The sequence below is a fragment of the Hippoglossus stenolepis genome, chromosome 19 (assembly GCF_022539355.2).
Source record: "Hippoglossus stenolepis isolate QCI-W04-F060 chromosome 19, HSTE1.2, whole genome shotgun sequence".
NCBI lineage: Eukaryota > Metazoa > Chordata > Actinopteri > Pleuronectiformes > Pleuronectidae > Hippoglossus > Hippoglossus stenolepis.
Window position 1 is genome coordinate 17,657,430 of NC_061501.1, and position 20,947 is coordinate 17,678,376.

Below are 20,947 nucleotides of genomic sequence, written 5' to 3' on the forward strand. Positions count from 1 at the left end.
GGTCTCATCTAGAGGGCAGTGGAGACCCACGTAAAGACCCGAGACCCTGCTGGCGTTACAGTGCAGAACGCTCACCTCACCATCTCCTGCCTTCTGAGACCCATGTGACACCGCTGAGCGCAACATTGTCAGCATGTACGGCAGAATATTCCTTGCATACGTCTTGCAGAATATTACACTATGTGCAATTAGCTTTCATGGATTTTAATAATGTGGGAGCATTAAAAAGAACAAGTGTGGAGAAGCAGTGTGTGTGTGTGGGGGGGGGATGCTGCTGTTTGAATTTGTTTGTGTGCAGTGCTCGAGGGAACAGTTAGAGCCCGGCGGTCCGGGGTTGAGATCAAAAGGAGCAACTCAGACATCAACACCACCACCAGCCCCCCCCCACTCCCCAAACAAGTTGGACCAACAGCTGAGATGAAGGATGCTGTTGTATCTCTGCACTACAGGACATGGATCTACACGACATGGATCCAAATCCCAATCGGGGCTCTCACTGTTCTCTGTATTTTGGTCTGACAGTTGTCGTGATGGCTCTTTTGTAGCTGGGGCTTGTCCATCTGCACGAAAGTGGAAATGAGTCCTTATACTGGGCAGTTTTTTAGATACTTATTTAGTGTCACATTGCTGGTAAATCAAAGGCTAGTAGTCATCAAGCATGACTTTTGAATTTTCTTGGCATATGATTTAGCAAACAACGCCACATGTAAGAATTCGTTCATCCTCTGCTCTCACTTTTTTTTCCTCCTGTTGCCTCTGTGCCATATTTACAGTCTGATCTTGTTCCACCGTGTTAGTTGTCAGAATGTCCCCGCGCCAGTGTCACCGAGACAAATTCCTGCGTTTTACTACACAGCCGTCTGACTGACAGACAGGAGAGGAGGATGTGTTTGGACAGGTCTCACCCTGTTTCCAGCGTCTCTCTGGAAGCGGGCGAACTCCCTGCGGTCATGGATGCTGGTGAGCAGTTTCCATAGCAGCAACACAGCCACACCCAGCAGCACCACGACAGAGGCTGATAGCACTGCGGTAATCAGCGTCACGTCTGGACCTGATGGGCATTCTTGAGAGACACAGGGAAGCCATAGCTCTTCATCAGAAACAGACTGTCGAGATTGATTACAAAAATGTGTTTCGGCGCGAGCAGCACTAAGTGGATTACAATACACAGACCACTTAAAGTAATATTAGAGCGCCGCACATGATAAACTACGTTGTCAATTTGTGTGGGTACAGAGGGGGCCGCATGCAAAAAGAGAACATTTAAGGAATTTAATCTCACAGACAAGTTTCTGTGCTTAAGCCGCACTTTGTGTTTAAGTATCATGAAATATAGACGATGAATTTGTCGCAATAAAGAAAACCCCCCTAGAGCTGCCTTAACTGACACAAGTTACTGAATTGCTCTATCGTTCAGGAGCTAGGCATGGATGGAGACGTCTTTTTGTCCAGGTCTCAGCAGGAAGTGCACTCTGCAGCCGTCCACCTCCACACGAGGGCCTGAAGAGGGGGTTACTGTTGCTAAGACACCAGCCGGACCCACCAGAGTGAGGCTCAGGTGGGCACACCTCGTCTCACACTCCCTAGGATTCAAGCCTCGTGAGAAGGCCCTGCACATGATGCATTCTCTGTGGAAAAGAAGCATCAGCGTGGAAACAGTATGAGAGAGTCAATGAGGACAGAGAAGTCAGGATCCAGTAAATACAACATGTTGAGTTTTTAATAAAACTGTCACATTTGTTTTGACAGCTGTGCTTTTAAAATTAAGTCAACTAGTTAAGTTTACTAGTGGGCTCAACCACAACTCTAATCACCTATCAAGGCAACATATCCTCATCCGCACCTGGATCCCTATATCATCCTTCCCTCATCCTTACCTGGATCCCTTTATCCTCCTTTCCTTACCCCTACACCCCTTCATCCTCTCGTTCCTCTTCCCTTCTTATTCAATTCGGTGCATTCCTCTCGCATGTCTCGTTCCAGGTACTTGGGGTCACCAGTGGTCACCAGTTCATTCTGCATACATCAATTTCCATTCAAACCTTTAAATCACATATTGTTGGGGTGCGGTCCTGGTTACCTAGTCATTGTACCTGTGTAGGGTGCAGACGTTGGGGCAGGAGGGACAAGGATCTCAAGTTTGGCCTGCAGTGCTGCAGTGACAGTCCCCTCTGCACAGATCTGTCCGCCCTGAGACAGACAAGATCCAGGCTGAGGGGACATTCAAAAGCTTGACCAGAGAATGAGACACATACACACCCTGCAGACACACTTGTCGTTCCCTGGCAGCAAAACACGATAGAGGACATGAGATATGAGCACCTCTTGGAACATGTGACACATACTGAACAGTGTGTTGCCTCCTCCCTGCAGTCCTTGGTATTGATCACAGCTGAAATCTCTGCATTCACACAACTGCCCATAGTAAGCGTGGCTCCTCTGACAAACACACACTCAGCGTGCACTGCCTACGTCTCATGTGTTGTCATGTCCCCTCTCTCCCCTCTCTACGCCTGCAACAGAGACACAAGCATCTGCTGTTGCGTCCACCTTGAATGACTTGAAATCAGACTCGTTATCGATGCCGTCGAGCTTCACCTACTTGCTTGCGCCGCACTCCAGAGTGCCGTTGCCATGGCTACACGAAGGGCTGTGTGGGACCACGTCCTTTTGACATGAGTGCTGGCATATGGGTCTCAGCAGGACCTCAACCTCTTCACTATAGCCTTGGGGTTTAATAATAACATAGGACGGCCTTTGTGAAGCATTCACGCACAGGGGGGGCTGTAATGCTTACATTAAAGCTCACCTAGAGGGGAGGTAAGAATTCCCCGAGCACAATTATAATGCTCGACTAATGAGGTAATCATAATTAACGTTACCATCGCTTCCACTGCGAATGGCCTCATGGTTACAGCAGCACTTACACTTTACCACACACAGAGCCAGGTGCACGCCTCGTCACCTATGGAGATGTAGGAGCACCTCCTGCCTCCTAGGCTGTGCCTCGGCCTACGGTCCTTACACTGTGAAGTGTAGCAGTGAAACTCTTCAGGATGAAATGATGTCCGCAGCCTACACACGTGACTAATGACCTTTGGAAGAAGGGAGTTTCTGCCTCACTTATATTGAACTCATAGAATATTATCTGCAGGATGTTGTGGGAGTTGTGGCGTTCTGTCTGTACGTTTTGGGAAGATGCTTCTTAGGCCCTGTAGCATAGCAACAGTGTCCCATGATAATTATATACAGTATATATAATGAATACACAGTTTGTGCTTATTGACACTTGGCCAGCTACTCTTTCTAACAACTGAACATCTCAGATTCACTCGTTCAGATGCTTGACCTCCACAGGATGCACGTGAATTATATTTGATAGTCAACAAATAAAAAAAACAAACCAACAATGAAATGATCATAACAAATACTATTTGTATTGTCAGAGACAGATATTAAGGGTAATTTAAAGGGGAATAAATAGCTTAGATTTCAAGAATAAAGTTGTAATGTTATAACTAAAATACGTCTGTGCACATCAGCAGCACAGTGTCATAAGTATGAGGATTTTGAAAAGATAAGGACTTGGAGGAAGTTGCCTCTTTTGTGGAGGAGTTTTGTTCTAATCGACTGCATCTTTATTTTTGTAATATTACAACTTTATTCTCATAATTCTCATGAATTATGCAATATTATGCAGCAAATACAAATTAATCCACCACTAAAAAATAGTCCCAAACCAATGCTGTATTTACTCCTGATAGAGGAATGTTGCCAAGAACTACAGAACCCAGTAATTGTGAGGAATTATTCTGCCCTAATAAAGGAAGAGTATTGTGCTTTTAGTGTGTCTCCTGAGAGTAATAAAAGTACAGAATAGCAGCAGCCTTAACCTTGGATTTCATGGCAGAGAGGGTTGTGTATTTATCAGGCGTCTCAGGTAAAGGCTCCACGAGTGGCTATATAACGTGAAACCCTTTCTATTCACTGCTATGAAATTACTATGGGTTTACAACTGCGGTGTCACCACAGTGACTGAAGAGCAACTCACCATACAGCACAACGTATATATGCATTAAAGAAACGGCAATAAAACACACTGATGAATAATGAATGAACAGAGATGGCCTCCGATGTACCTCGTGCAAGCGGGAGACATTTTCTGTGACAGCGACGATGATCTGGATGTTCTTCTGTCTCAATGTCTCCGCGACGTGAGTCACCCAAGGATAGTCCTGACAGAGTGGGAGTCGGGGCCGAGGCAAAACACGATGCATAACACTCAAGCCAGAATAAATATGTGTAATCAGTAGCTAAGCACGCTCTCCCTCTATCGCCGTCCTCCCATCTAACAATTCCCTCCATCACTCATTTCATTCACTCTCCCTGACAGACTTTCCATTTCCTCCAAATAGATAAATAAAGTACCATTCAGCGAGGAGCGATGCACGCATCTCGCACATCCATTTTCAGCCTTGGGTGGCCATTTCGCAGACAAAAATAGATTAATAATATCTATATTCACTCCACCTGTCAGCGGCCGAGACGGCAATGAGGTCAAGACACATAACACTCTTATCAACTTCATCAGAGGGCGATATGGATGTTTACAATGCAGGGACAAAGAGATACTGGTGAATAGACACACTTGGACATTCAAACACCGTCACACACAAACACAGTGAGATTAAGAGATGAAAGCTTTGGTTTGGATTACTCCACAAACACTCCAGCTGTTTTCCCATCAGGGCGTTTCTGTCAGCATCGTCTTTACCCAGGGAACTGTGCTGTGGATTCTGACCTTTAAATCACTCGTCTTTGACTCCTGTGTGCAGCTGCCTGGACCTCGATCCCACCGCGAGGATTGCAGACGGGAATCAATTTGCCACGTGCAGCAATATCTGGTCCATAGGATAAACATCGTACGCTCCTTGGGGCCGTGGCTATCCATAGCGTGCACACACACACACACACACACACACACACAGCTGTCTTGTTCTGTTGAACCAAAGATTTGGTTTTTGACTTGAAGAAAGATATGTCACAAAGCTGCATTAATGTGTCTTTTTATACCCGACAAAAAATGAACTTGAAAACATACTGAAGAAAAACACCCCTGACCACCTTTGAAAATACAACTTGAGTTATACCTGCTTACATCGGAGATAAGGAGCAACATCATAATATCATTAAAATGTATTTCTGTCTACTAAATGAATATATATATATAACATTTACTCTAATTTTAGCTCCCCCTCAACAGGATTACAAAAACTACTGAATGGATTCACACAAAACTTTAGTGAGAGAAAGATCTTTTGGGCGTTTCTTTACATTTTCACCAGTTTACTTGGGAATAATTCATGGATCAAGGAAATAAAATGAAGCATGTTTAGAGGACTGATATCTATGAGTGTTTGCAATTTGGTGCAGCTTAATTAAATATAATGGGACTATTGGGTTATTGCTCTCTATCATTCCAGTTTAACTTTGTTTCTAAAGGGTTTTATAGAAAATTACCCACAGGGTATCAAAAGTAAACCGAGTATCTTATTGGATTTAGAATAAAATAAATGAAACTCTAGTCTGCCGTAGAACAGAAATAGGCCTGATGGGTTTTTTTCAGTGTTTATCTCCACAAAATGGCTGCATTCACTTAACAGAAAAAGCCATTTGATTAAGTGTTAAAACACGCTGCTGAATGAGGTTTCCCTCGATGCAGAACCTGTGTTTTTACTTGGCTGTTCACATTTTTATGCATCTGACACTTTCCATCGTTGGGAAGCACGAAGCTGCACAGCTTCAGCAGAAAACACCAGCAGACGAGTCACATTCCTCCAGACGACCTGCTCCTGCAAGTGAAGAACATCACACGGTCAATAAAGTGCCAATTTGCAGTAAATGCAGCACCTTCACTGACATAAGTGATTCTGATCGGCCTTTGGAAAGAAATACCTTCCTGCTTTTGTGTGTAATCAAATGACTGTGGATGAGAAATACTTTGTCTTCATGGTCTTAAATCTAAAACCTGTCATTATGGAATTATTCATGTTAAACTTTTAATTATAATGAGTTTAAAATACAAAACGGACATGGTGCAGTTTCCCATAAGAAGCTCAGCGTTCTGCGATGTCCCTCTCATCTCTCGTCTGCAGTCTCTCCACTTCCTCCTCACATCGCCCACCCGAACAAGAACAACAATCTGTGTACTGCAGCCCTGCACCCCCCCGCTGGGCATCCTCATATTACCTCGCACTCAGCGGCTTGCATCAGGGCATCCAGCCCCCCCCTGTCTGGTAAATCCAGGTCACAGGAGATCCACTGCTCCACCACAAGCTCAGCGCAGAGGCTCCTGTTAGCGGCGAGGCTCAGGACGTGGCAGTAGGTGAAATTAGGGGCACAAGGCCACGGCTCGGCCCTCTTACAGGGATTCCTACGCGGTGCTGATGTACAACATCGCTGACTTCTCCACAAACGCACCAAAACCTTTCAGAGAGGGGATGAATCGAGGGGAGTGAGGAGGAGCGGCGAGTTTTTGGATGTGATTTTGTGGCTGAAGGAAAGTGAATAACGAACGCTCCCTCTTCTTTCAGCAGTTACCAGTTGTCCTTGAGCAAAGCACTTAATCCCCAATCGCTCCAGTGGTGCTGCTCAGTGGCCAATAGTACGATTATGAGTGTACCGGGCAGCTCTCAGGAGTGTGACTGTGTGAATGTGACACGAGGGTATTCCATAAAAAGGAGAACAGAGGTATGAAAAGTTAGGAAGAAAGTATGTTGGCCTACATTTCAGGTGAGGATGAGAATGAAATCGAGGCGGTCGGACTCATTCTGAAGTCTCGGGTATTATTCATCATCTCGTCCATGAGGTCAGAGCCCAGCTACTTGATATCGATCAGATCGTCCTCCATGGAGAAGGACAGGTCCATCATGTTGTCCGAGCTATATAACAGCTAATAAGCTTATTATTTTGGAAACATAACACAGCATAATATGTTCCATATGTCCTGTGGATTTGGGGGTGTTACAGATTTGAGGAGGGGGTTTCCACAATCACATAAATCACATTTTTAATTGTTTTTTTCATTTCCTTTTCTAACTGAAGTATTTGTGCTCGAGTTTCTCCAGAACTCTGTCAGCTCAATGAAACAAAGATGAAAATGCACGACAGCTTCTTAATGAAATTTAAATAAGAAAAACTTTGCTTGACCCATCTCTGCCGTCGTCAGTGTGTTTGCTCTTTAGGATGGAAGGTGATCTCTAGGTTCCTCAGAGGGTCAGTGGCCCCTCTGGGGTCCTCCAGGCAGCCGACAGGACGACCTCTGTTCAGCAGCTCCCTGGCTGTGTCACAACGTTCCCACATGTGCTGGCCCACTTCTGGAAAATTCTTAAAACAGGTAAAGTCCTAATACAAACCCTCCGCCTGAAAAATGATAAGGTATTACTAAATGATAATATACTGTATATTTATGTTAGGACAACATATGTTCTTCATACCCTCTTCTAATATCTCCCTCATACCTATTTTCTACTTTGAATCCTACGATGTCATTTATATGGTCGAAGGAATTACAGATTGGGCCGTTGAACAAAGATCTCTGAATAAGCACCACTGCACTTAAGGAAGGGAATCGAACTACTGAGAAACTTCTTCATGGTCCCAAACAGTACACAGGGTTGCATTAACAGTGAAGAAGGCAGAGCGAGTTTCCGAGGCCTCTCACCTCCTCAGTAACACCAGACACCGTGTGGCCCCCGCTGCCAGACACTCTCTCCACAGTGCCCGACCCCCTGACTTTGGCGTCCGTGATCTGAATGGACTGTAGGTGCAACAGAAAGCTGTGTTTCCCCACTGCATGAAAGCACCGCATCACAGAGGAGAAGATTCTCCTTTGGTTCACTTCGGAAGCCTCGTGTTTTTTTGTTCCTTACTCTTGAGATTTAGATGAAAAATAGAAATCAATGATTAAACTCATCAGTCGTCATCGTCGGTCACTTAGCAACGGTTGTGTTCTCTCGACTGAAACTGGAAAACCACACACATCTTGAGTGCGTGACTTTCCATATCAAAACTACAACCTCACAAATAATTCCATTTGAAGGCAGCATGTGATCTGAATCATGCAGTCGAGGCCAAACAGCCAAACTGGACATCTACACACACTGGACATCTACACACATCTACACACATCTACACACACCAACTTCACATGCACTGGACACTGATTTTTACAGACTGGGCTTTATCGGGAGGGGGGGGTCCTTTAAAGTGACGCGACGTAAAACCAAGTGTTTCAGACAGTTTCTCTTTTGTGTGTTTGTGTGTGTTGTTTGTTTGTTTTCTAAGATAACATTAAAAATATATACATTTAAAAAAACTAGAAAATAAAATATGCATCGATACAGCCAGCAGCTAATTAGCATAGGTTAGCACCAAGGCAGAAAATGGGAGGAAACAGCCTGGTGATAATCTGACGCTAACAAAATTGGGCTATAAGTTAAGATAAGATAAGATAAGATAAGATAAGATAAGATAAGATAATCCTTCATTAGTGCCACAAGGCTGAAATTTGCAGTATTACAGCAGCAAGAGTCAAAAAGGCATCTGCAACACGCAACACTGAAGTGTGAGGAATATAAAACGTGCAGTCCATAATGTTGCTGCTTGTTGTTTTTACAGTCTTAGATCTGGCAGAGGATCTGAATCTGAGTGATTGGCAAACATCTGGTCTTATGGGCTGTACGATTTAGAGTTTGTAGTTGCAAATAAACCTTAAATTTCTCTCCTTTAAATGCTGATTGTGAAAATCAGGGATACGGTGAAGATGCAATTGGGATGTATAGTGTGAATTTAGCACATTTACCGGAGCAACGACTATTTCATTTGGATTCCAACCTGATTCCGTTTGTCAACACCGACGCTGGAAATGCTTCACAGATGGGAACACATGTCCACCAGCTGTCCCGTCACTTCTGAATCTCCGCTGCATTTAAAAACAGCCCTGAGCCCCGCGGAGATGACGAGAGCCAATTTTGAGTGGAAAACAACTGGTGGGATCCGGGCTACGATCTAAATGAGAATTTGTGAGTGGTAAGAATAATGAGACGGTTTACTTTTATTGCATCCTCAATGAGAAAAGTATTGACCCACCTCCTGTTCCTGTGGCGTCGTACCCACAGCATAATAACAGGACACCAGCAAACAGCAGGTTCATCTGGAGAAAAGTGGGGGAAGAAGAAAGAAAGCAATTTACTGAGTGAAAATGTGAACCATTCTTTCCTTTCAAATCACGGCGGTGGAGAGCAGTTGTAATTGTTGTTTAAGGAAAATAATCTCGACACGGAGCAGCTCACAGAAGAGCCTGATATTTGCTCCACTGGGTGTTTAGTCCACACATTGGAAATAAGAGGCACTTACCGTGAAGGATTTAAACAAACATGTGGGCGTCCTCCCCCTGGTGGATGGAGCAGATGCTTCCTGTGCAGGACATGAGCTTTTAGGACTCCACCACCATCACCACTACTCCCCCTGTTATCCTCTTCCTTACAGCAGCCACAAGTGGATCTGCCGGCTTATGTCTCAGGGTCCTGAGCAGCAAATGATCTCCTCAAGTAAGGCCAGAGATAAAGAGAATAAGTCCTTGGTTTTCTGCTGAGAGAAGCCGAGGGAAGGGAAAAAAACACTTTTCTGTCATACTTCCCCTTGTACGGCGCGGGGCTGGTGTTAGAGATCAAACGCTATATCTCTCGCAATCTTTGCTCCGCTCGGCTTTTCTCGATTGTTTGGCCTTGCTGACCACGGTATGAGACTAAAGCCTGTGCGGAAAGATATTGACCCGGCTTCACACCGGCTAAATTAGTTTTGAGGACACGTTTCTGGCTTAAAAATCCCTGCTGGAGAGAATCGGGAGGTTCCTTCTTGCACGAGCAGAACATTTGAACGTCTGCGGTGATATCCAGCCCTGCTGCAGAAGGTGGAACAGAGCTGATGCTCAGGTAATTGCAGAGTGATTTGCATCCAGCAGCTTATCCCACAGAGGAGTACTTCCCAGGGCTGTGTGTAAACCAAACTGTGATCACATAGCATCATGGACTAAAATAGTAGGATGATGTGCAGGACGCTATTGAAGATGGGGAGTAAATAGGCAGTGAATTTCCTTGAGATGGAGCCAGTTTCTCTCTAAACCCACTGCAACTGCAGGAGACAATGGAATTAGCCAGTGTGCAGAAATGAGACGGACAAAGCATTGAAGCGGCAGCTGGTCGGTTATTCCCCTTTGAAAGATAAAGGCACTGAGAATGGAGGAAGGGAGCGGAGGGAAAAAAAGACCACTTTCCATTATTGCTGACTCCCATTTGGTTTAATTCAATTCACATTTCTTTATCAGCCCATGAGTGGAGCTTTTGTTTGCAGACAGATTTTAAAATAAAAATGCATAACAAATGGCCTCTCCCTCGACCGGCAGTCAAACACCATTTGATGACAGCAGATATGGAGTCGGCTGCGTCGCACACAGTGCAAACAATTCAGGGGAAATACAGAACGTTTTTCCATCGGGCACATGAGGCCATATTATTCTGTGTGGAGGAAAATAAGTTTGAAAGAAAATACACCACACTGACCAAAGCATAAAGGAAGAGCAGGAAGTGTTTGCTGCAGCTAGTTAAGGAGATTACCTCGTTGCCCACTGACGTCCTACTTCGTCTGTCCTGCTGCTCGCTGCCAAAATACGCCCCGCACTTCTCGTCTTCTTCGCAAAGTGACATTGATCTCACGTCACTGCTCTGGGCAGCAACTTAAAGGCATTAACCACTTTCAGATGCTCCCTGCAGAAGGAACAACGCATCAGCCTCCTCCCAATGACATAATCAACATTTAGCGATGCACTAAGTAAAGCCTTGTTGACAAAACCATGTTTTATCTCGTGTTTTTCAAAGGAGTCATTTCTTTAGATTCTTGATTGCACAAAACATAAAATTATTCATATAAAGAGGAGAAGGTCATGTGGCATGTTTGAATTCCAGGTTCCAAAGGGTCTTTATATCTTTTGTCCATCTGTGCAGCTCCGGCTCCAATACACACACGACTTATCCAAAAACATTAATCGTGAATGATTAAAACAAAAATGGGAAGAATCCCCAATAGTATTATTATGTGTGATATTACTAAACAAGATTAAACTTCGCTGGTATGGCATCTAACTTGCACTTTAATGTACTATCAGGACCCCCCCCACCACCACCTCTCGCTTTAATTTCAAAGTTCTCACAGGAAAGAAGAGGTTTATTTGGAGGATTGTTTACAGCTTACGTTTGGGGAGAGCTCAGCGCTTCAGTTTGAACTTGATAGAGCCCAGTCACCAAATATCTGGATTGTGCTTTCAGGGGGTTTCTGTGATGTAGGAGGACGGGCAACAAAAGGAAAGACTTTAAGGCGTTTGCTTTGCTTTTTTTTATTTGTGTCATTTGTGTCTTTGGTTGTTGGGATTCAAATTCTATTATTACAAGTGTAAAAGGATCAGAGAGGAAGACACAGGGTTTCTTCTTCTTTCTTCCACAATCCTTTGCTAATGTTCAGTCCCATTCCTCAACTGATGAATTTCTCATTTTTTGGAATGGACATCTTCACAGGAAAGTATATTGTGGTGACTCATAATGGCCCCGATGAGACCCTGGGCCCATTAGTCTGAGCTGTGTGAATAACCAGGGGCTGGAGACCTTGTGGAGGTGGACAGCTCAGTACAAGCCTGGCTCTCACAACTGAAGGATAATCACCAACAGCTTAACTCGGCCACAATGGAAGATGGAGCTGAGCCTTTAGGGGAACCTGGGTTATTAGAGAAGCCTGGTTGAAGTCCAGAGAAGAGAGAGAGAAACTTTTTTTTTTGTCTTAATACCCGTCCCAGGCACTTTGGCTCCCTGTCTGGAGCTCTGAGGTTTGGGATGGCCGAACACACCGAGCTGTGGCAGCTGGTCCCATCCCGTCATTAGCCTTCCCATGAATCTGATGTTCTCGTCGGATGGCTCTGATGCTCCTGCAGCCCCCTGGCCAGATGTTGTACGGCTCTCTGAGGCTGAATCAGTGTAGATGCTCGGCCTCGACGCTGCTTCTGTTTACTTTCCAGACACATTAGCTTTCCCCGGCTCCGCGCTGCCGGCGTCGCAGGAGCTCGCGGTGCTGCTCGGGCACCGGGAGGAGCTGCGTGAAGCTCGCTGCCGGAGGTTCTGGGAAATGGATCGATGGAGGTTCCTTGTGGAGGAGCCGGCTGCCATGGTGACCACCCAGGAGTGACGGGTGGCTTGGTCAGCGGTCAGGCGGGTGGCCGCGTCCAACGCCAGCAGGCGCTGGATGAAGTCCTTTGCCAGGTTGGACACTGAGGGCCAAGGCTGTGGAGAAGAAGACGCAGCACAGAGTAATTACCATCAGGGTGAAAATAAAAGCTCTCGCCCCAAAGGACGTCAACTGAGCCGACACACACAGACACTCTGGGAAACTCCTTTAAAAACTTTCTGCTAGGTCTCAAGACGAGATGCCTGCACAGATTCAAAGCCTCTTCAAAGTCAGATGCATGATTTCATTCATAAAAAAAAGCAATAAATCTATGATCCCTGTGCTCTGCAGGCCTAACAAGCAGAACTAAACTCAAAAGAAAGCTAAATGTCACTGGACAAAGTGAAGCTGCAGTCTTGGCTGAATGAATGTGAAGCCTGGGAGGAAGCACGGCCCTGCAGTGTGTGTGGGATTTGGGCACATGTTTGTCTTTATTCAGCGTTAGTTTCACAATAAAAGCACCACAGACGAAGCTCATTGGGATATTTAGCTCTTTGCAAATGATTATTCTAGTTATGACCCAAACTGACATAGAAGAATATCTTGAAATCTACCGAGTCATCTTTCCATCGGGAGACGAGACACAACAATCCTTGATAGAGAATCATTAAATTATTCATCATGCCTTTGGTTCTTTGTCGTCCTACTTTAAATAATATATTACTGATATAGACATTAGATTAAACTGAATTATCATCTGGTTGTTGCGTATCTTATTTGTTTGTCCTAAGATGGAAGAATATTTGCATATATTTGTATATAAGTCACCCAACAATCACTTCAGATGTTTCTATACAAACGTCTGGCTGGTGAGAATAGAAGCTAAACACAGTGAAATCTGAGTGTGAAGAATTCTCTCATTTCCCCGCTCAACCTCGCTCGGACTACATCTCACTCTTTAGGGAGTTCTCGCTCTCCATTTTAATCCTGAAATGCATTTCTCTCTCCCCCTTTTTTTGTCTCTCGACAAGTAATGACAATTAATCAAGCATGAAATTGACAATCGCGAGACTGTTGCCAGTGAGAGGAATTCAAAGAAGCAGGGTCTCGCTCATTCTCACAGTGCACTGACTGGAGAGGAGAGTGTGCGGCGCCGGGCGCTGAGCCGCCTGCCGAACGAGCCATAAAAATGCTTCTCGCTCAGGCTTTCTTCTCGCTGTGTTGTCATTTCACACCTGAGAAGCAGGCGGAGTGACACTCGGTTTCTCCGGGAACAAGAGAAAGTGTTTGATTGAGCTCCCTCGACTAACAAGTCTGACTTTCCTCTTCATCTAGCACCGGTGTTGATTTGGCGAGACTCCTCATCACCGTGCCACGAAACACACATCTGATAGCAGCCGTGGTTAGCATTTCTTTCTGGCCTCGTTGCAATCCTGGCTATGCTCGAGGAATGGTGACGCTTTTCCTCGACAAGAATGATGCAGGGAAATATCTTTGAGTGCACAGCAGAAGTTCCTCCTGACATCAACAAGGTGAACATAAAGAAGAAGAGATTTAGCTTTGTTGTCCTCCTGGAACCAAGCCACCTGCAAGAAGTTTATCCCCGTTTCTTATTTCCAACATTTTTCACGTCAAAATACATAAAGGCTTTATTGTGTTTGGAGGGAGGGGGAGTTATACATCACTGTTCAGCAGAGGGCTGAGAGGAGGGAGAGCGGGGAGACAAGTGCTGTGCAGATATGGCAGGAGAAACCTACAGGGCTCGGCTTATTGAGCAACATCTTGTTAGAGTGAATGAGAAGCTCCGCCGACTCGGTTTGCGGCGTGCTACATCTTTACCTGACAAAGCCGTAATTGCACCAAATGAAGAAAACGCTAGAAGGTCGGATTAACATGATCACGAAGGATAATGCACTTCTGAGTAATGAACTGCTCCACACAAAGAGCCGCCGCCGCCGCGTTTACCTTCCACAGTTTATTTCCTGAGTGAGAAAGCCGAGTTTAAATATGCCTCATCATAATGAGTCCAAATGGGGGAAGGTGGCCTGTTGCTAATTCGGGTGAAAGTCGCAGCCATAGCCGCAGTAATCAAAATATCGATAGCCGGATGCAGGCGAGATTGGGCTGTCATGTACAATACACTGTGGACAAGTGGAGGGTGGCTTGTGTTCACGTGGCGCTCACTAGGGGGCAGACTGGGCTTGCTGTTACCCAGGTTGCACTGCTGCTCAGAGATGCAGATGTTTAGGGTTGGGTCAGGAAAAAGAGTGGCGTCAATAAACACAGCAGCAGAATGCAGGAGAGGGGTGAGCAGGGCGCTGTCTGGTCCGAGCTAACGCCAGGATATGTGCTTTACATGCAGGAGGGTGCCACAACACACACACACACACACACACACACACACACACACACACACACACACACACACACACACACACACACACACACACACACACACACACACACACACACAGACTCTCTGAATTCCACTCACACACACCAGATGCGATGCCCTGATTCTGTGTGAGGGAAACGCTCCGTCCTACATGCAGCCGTGATGAGGTGAGTGATAAGGTGCCAAAATCCCCAAGGCTACACACATTTCTCCCCCCACCCCACCCTCCCACCATCTAGCCTCCCTCCTCCCTCCCCCACTGTCGAGTGAACACCTCAGTGTGAGTCTGCACTACAGGTCTTCAGGCCAAGGGCTGTCCCACCTGTGGGGGGGAATGTATGCATGGCAGGTGTGTGTGTGTGTGTGTGGTTGTGTGTGTGTGTGTGTGTGTTGCAAGGGGCGGAGAATACCGGGGACAGAGGGACCCATTTCGTAGGCAGGTGCCAGCGGCTGTTTGCATTTGTGAGTGATGCTACACCACCTCCAACACACACACACACACACACACACACACACACACACACACACACACACACACACACACACACACATCTTTCTATAGTTGTGAGGACACTCATTGACCTAAGACATTCCCTATAGTCTCTCGTCTTAACCATCACACTTAAATGCTTAATCCCACTTTACCCTTATCTTAACCCGATGCCTGTATGTGTTGATGTATGTGTGTATGTGCATAAGCATGTGTGTGGGTGCATGTATGTGTTTGTATGCTCCCATACATATATTCATATATATTTATAGCCTTTGTACTTGTTGAAGTGCAGAATACCTTCAGGAGGAACTTGTGCCATTGTGCTAAATATCCTCACAATACCAAAATGTCCTCACAATGTTTAAATGTCCTTACAATGTTTAAATGTCCTCACGTCAAAATGTCCTCACAATATCAAACTGTCCTCACAATGTCAAAATGTCCTCACATCAAAATTGTCCCTCAAAACTATAGAAAGACAAGTCCTCACCCCCTGCACGTCCCTGCTCTGTTTCCACAAACACACAGGTTACTGATTCTTTTACACAGACTGTTTGTAATTGCAGCCCTCGTGAATTAATTTGCATGTGAGAAAGAAGAACTTTCTAAATCTCTATTTGTCCACCTGGAAAAATGTAGGCGCCTGAAGTTAATCCCCATTTTCTCTGCACTGCTTACGTTGAATATATTTATTTTAATTTCCATTTCTTACAGTGACGTTCTATGTTAATGACCATCGAACCCACGTGTTACATAACTCATATTTAACTACACAGTGAGAAGAAAGACACATGAGACACAGGTGCAAATTGTGCACTGTCCCCAAACAATAGCCCGTGTGTTATTTGGCAGCACGGTGGCCCAGTGGTTGGCACGGCGGGTTTGAATCCAGCAGCAGGTTAAAGGTGCGGTCACAGTCGTCTCCCATTTAAGTCAACTGTCCTGCACTCTGCACCAAATGCTATGTCATGCTTCCTGTGTGGGCAATAAATCAATACTGAGCACAGCGATACTGCAGTTTGCAGTGTGACATACTGAACAGGGGGAGGATTCATTGTTAAAAAATGATACTGTCTGTCGGCCGATGTGCACGATCGTGTGCACGTGTGTGGCTGTGACACCGAAACAGTTTGGTTTGCTTGAAGAGGGAGATCAAACACCTCGTAGAAAAGGGCCGTTTGCTTTAGTCTGGTAATAGAAACCCTTCAATCCAACCTCTCAACTAATATATACGAGGACAGGCTGAAGTCATTTTCTCCAGCGCCATCTTGGTTCTATGACGTCGCCCTCTGCTGGTTAATTGACATTGAAATCGAGGTTTCAGGCACTTCCACTGGAGTCTACGTCCATTTTTAATAATACAGTTTACGGATTGGCCTCAGCAACACAAACAATGTCAAAATGAAACATGAAAATGAAACAGAAATATAAATCATTATCATTAGCGATTAAATACTCTTCTACTGTCAATCTCAATATTAGTTTAAAATGTTTACGATGCTGAAAGTACGTTATGCTGCGGATTCTTTGAAGCACCAATGATCCCGTCAGTGTTATCTTCACAATTAATTCTGTGAAAGACACTGTGGGCATTTTGCACATCTCTCTGTCAGCTCGTTCCATTGCTGGACAGCTCATTTCACATGAAACTCTTCAAGTCCAGTTTAATATGTGAGGGGAATTGCTCAGGCTGCCGTAACTGGTCTCGTCCCAAAGAGAAGCACCCTTCAGAATGACATGAGAACACTTGTGGTACTTTATGGATACTTGTGAACCTTTGTCAGACATTACAACATTATTATCTCAGTGTGTGTGTCTGTGTGTGTGTGTGTGTGTGTGTGTCTGCTGCTGTCAGTCTCCTTGAGAGCAGAGTAGCTTGCGAATGACAGAGAATAAGTGTCTTGTCAACGCAGAAATGTGATTGATGGCTGATCCATCAAGCCCTGGACCTCTACTCAGCCATGTATGATGTCTTCATATTGTCATCATACAGTACGAACTTACACGTCGATGTCTTTACCGCATCGCACTGCGGCGCATGAGATTCTATACGTGAGCGTAATTGTATTTGTTCCCCAGGATTTCTCTCCACCAGTGTGGCTGTGTGGAAAAAGCCACCGTGAAGAACGTGAAACAAGCCGGCGCATAAACTCCAGAAGGATTTTTGCACCATTGTTCAGATGGTGGTCAGTGCAGCGGTAAACACAGGGATAATAGTCCAGGGTCTATGTAAGGGGAGCCTCTTGTATGCCAGACTAAAATGTCAAACTGCATCCCTGAGAATCGCAGTGCAGGCCGAAAGCCCAGAGAATAATCCAGTAAGTGTAATCAGCGTGAGAGAACAAACCCAAAGTCAACACTGAGGCAGTTAAAAATACCCACGTTAGTCATGTGACGGAGGAAAAGGGGTAAAAAAAGACGGGCAGGGTCCCTTTACCCCTGAGTCAAAGCCTTTTCCAAGCCGAGATGCCAACGCTCTCACACCTTGTTGAATTTGATCTATTTATACCAGGCAGGGATAGAACAGCTATTTCTGTGAGGTGTAATACGGTAATAATTAAAGTGTGAATCGCTCGTGTGCAGCGTGTGATTCAACACGATCAGACTGCATTGTGGGTAAAAGGCCGCATGTCAGAATGATGAATCAACCGTCACGTGGTCAAATAATAACAGTGCGGCTGACTTTCCAGGCTAAACTCTTGTGTCTTCTCCTCAGCTCCTGGTTAGCATCCACAAAACAAAACCAAAAAATAAGTTTACCGTTTGCACTTGCGAGACAGCTGAGTGCTGCGGAAGACTGTCATAGGACTGTCAATCTCCTTATTCTCTTTCAGCCGAGCAGTGGTGAAATACAACTTCTTGCTTCACTATAGAAGCACAAGTCAAGTCAACATAATGCAAAGGCGTCCGCGAGCATTAGGAGAACGACAACTTCTGGCTGTCAGTGAGGGAATATCTCCGAAAAACAGCTTCTGTCGGGCTGCATGAGCTGTGGTTCAGTTATTGAGCTGGCTGCTTATTTTCTCCACCAAACCCTAATGCTTCTATAGGGGCAGCTGTGGCTCAGGGAGTAGAGCGGATTGTCCACTAGCCAGAGAGTTGGAGGTTTGATCCCAGGTGCCCGAAGGCTGTGCTGGCAGTGTCTGAGTGATGTATGATATAGAGAAAGTGCTGCACATAGATGCTCTGTATGAAGCTCTTTGTGTGGAAGAGCCCCATAATGATACTGGACCATAAAGGCTGGGATGAAGCTCCAACACAACAGTGAAAGGCTGAATAACTTTTGGACCAAATGCAGATCCCAGGTCAGATAAATCACACAATGAAATCAAAAGCTGCTTAGGGTATTTGTGTCACTTTCTATTGTAACTATATAAAGCTCGCCCCAAACTTTTGTGTTTATCGAACCATTGAGTTGAATGTGTTTCATGTCCATACATCACTGTGACTTGGGACATATATAGAGTCCTTTGATTTTGGGTGCAGATAATAACATTATTTCTGCTTCTGTTTGCTACCATATAGCATTTAAATCAAAGTAAACTTACATCTCCGTGGAAGCTGTACTTTCCCCTCAGTATGGATCTATAGAGTCGTGTGCGGCTGTCGTCCTCAAACGGCATCGATCCACTCAGCACGATGTAGGCGATCACCCCCAGGGCCCACATGTCCACTGCACACGAATAGGGTCTCCTCAACAACACCTCAGGGGCCAAGTACTCCGGTGTCCCACAAGTGGTCCTCAGGGACCATGAGCGCCCGACGCTGGTCCGATCTCCCTCGTCGCTTGTGTTGTGGTCAGAACGCTCTGGCCCTGTGCCGCCAAAAGTAGCCAGTCCAAAGTCAGTGACCAGCAGCCGGGACTCGGCTCCGGGGTGGTAGTACAGAAGATTCTCAGGCTTCAGGTCTCTGTGGGTGATGCCCAGATTGTGGAGGTATCCCACCCCGGCCAGCGCCATCCGCAGGGCCTGGGTGGCGTCCCGCTCGGTGAAGTGGCCCCTGCTGACGACGCGGTCCAACAGCTCCCCGCCGGTCGCCAGCTCCAGCACCATGTAGACCCGCTGCGGAAACTGAAACACCTCGATCAGCTGGATCACATTAGCGTGGCTCACCCGCTGCAGCACCGCCAGCTCCGAGGCGCACACCTCGCGACCCTCCGGGGCCTCCACCTCCATCATTTTTATGGCAAACGGCTGGCGAGTCGCCCTGTGCTCCACTCGCACGACGCGGCTGAAGCTTCCACGACCGATCAGAGCTTTGATGTCGTATCTGACGGGGCAGAAGGGGGGGAAGATGACTCATTACAGCGTAACTATCTCATGATACAAGGTTGAAACGCAGCTGCAGCGGTGATGTATGGAAAGGGATCTGCATGCAGTGACGGCTACTACAGCAGGAAAACTCACGTATACACACAAGGATTCAGATCACCAGAGAACACGGCCATATTTTAAATAAGCCGTGACTAATCAGATGTGGAGGGAGACGTGCACTTCTCTTAAACGACATCAGTTTCCCTGCTTCTCGTTGTTTTCTAGCTTTCAACCGAGTACAGTGAGGCGGTAGTCTGAAGGCAGGACAAGACCCAGGCTTCTAAAATCAATGTCTGCTATTACTGCTAATAAATTGTATTGCACAAAGGTTGGTGGTGGAGAATGAGAAAGCTGCTGACAGCGAAAAGGCTCCCATGAATAATTGCAAGGCTCTTAAGACGTTTCACCTTGCATTGTGTTGCAAATTATCTAGTTTGGAATGGATTTTTAAAAGTGGCTGCTCACCGCGTGGAGATAATATCACTTGTTTACTTCTCTTGTTTCTTTCTTCGTCCCCCTTCTTTTTTTAAAAAAAAGTACTTGAAATTGAAAATACAAAATCAGGTCACTCCTCCAATACCAAGTTTGAATAAAACATGGATTTTGTTTTTAAGTAGAAATCTTATTTGATATTTTAACATAACTGCTGTTGGCAAAAAATAAAATGATCAGTTTAACTGCACAAATAAGCAGTTTAATACTTTAAACTGCTCTATTTCTTTTGCTCTATTTCAGAAAATCCTACATAAACATGAAGAAATAGAAGATTTTTATTCAAAACTATTTTACTTTTAAATCATGTTTTAACAGTATATATAAGTTTATATTTAAAAATGACCTTGCTGTGACGCGTGGATCAAACTTGTCCTTATACTTGGCAGCTTTGTCCTGTTGTCGTCCATCCCTGAGTATCAGCTGCTGGCTGCTTGACGGCGGCTCATGATTCTTGACCCCGGTGGAAAACCAGGGCCCTCTTCGTTTCTCCAAACATTTCTTTGGCTCATCGCTGTCATTGTGCGCTTTGCTGAAGGCCACGAGCGACTGCACCACACCGACGTAGCCCTTCTTGGACGCCTCAAGTGGCACCTTGCTGTTCCCACAGCCCATCACTCAGAAGGAACCAACCATCAGCATGGAGGGAATAACAGAAATCCTACTGCTGCTGTAGCCTGGAGTTGAATCCTACATGGTGGCAGCTTGTTTCTGCTGGATTGTACTATGAGCGTGGGGGTCAGGTGTTGCCGCAGCAGTAGCACGGACTCCTCCCCAGAGGCGGCAGGTGTGTGAACCCACTCTCTCACTCAGTTGTGATAAAGGGGTCAAGCAAACAGAAGTTGTTTTGAAGCCATTGTCATGGAGCAGATTACCTCAGTGGCAACAGAGAGTGTTTGGTGGACGAGGGACCCCCAACAAAGCCAAGACTCCAATCACATACCTGGAACAGTGCAACACAGTCCATACTAACATAATATATAT

The 20,947-nt window shown here is 45.6% G+C and overlaps 1 protein-coding gene across 1 annotated transcript; it reads right to left on the reverse strand.

Annotated features, from left to right (window-relative positions):
• Window positions 1-12,113: 12,113 nt before the first annotated feature.
• On the reverse strand, window positions 12,114-20,578 carry LOC118098927 (serine/threonine-protein kinase H1-like). Its single transcript, XM_035143184.2, has 3 exons — window positions 20,310-20,578; window positions 18,707-19,427; window positions 12,114-12,386 (listed from the first exon to the last, which is right to left on the reverse strand). Exons 1-3 carry the CDS (start codon window positions 20,576-20,578, stop codon window positions 12,114-12,116), a joined length of 1,263 nt encoding a protein of 420 aa, XP_034999075.2.
• Between the last annotated feature and the right edge of the window lie 369 nt (window positions 20,579-20,947).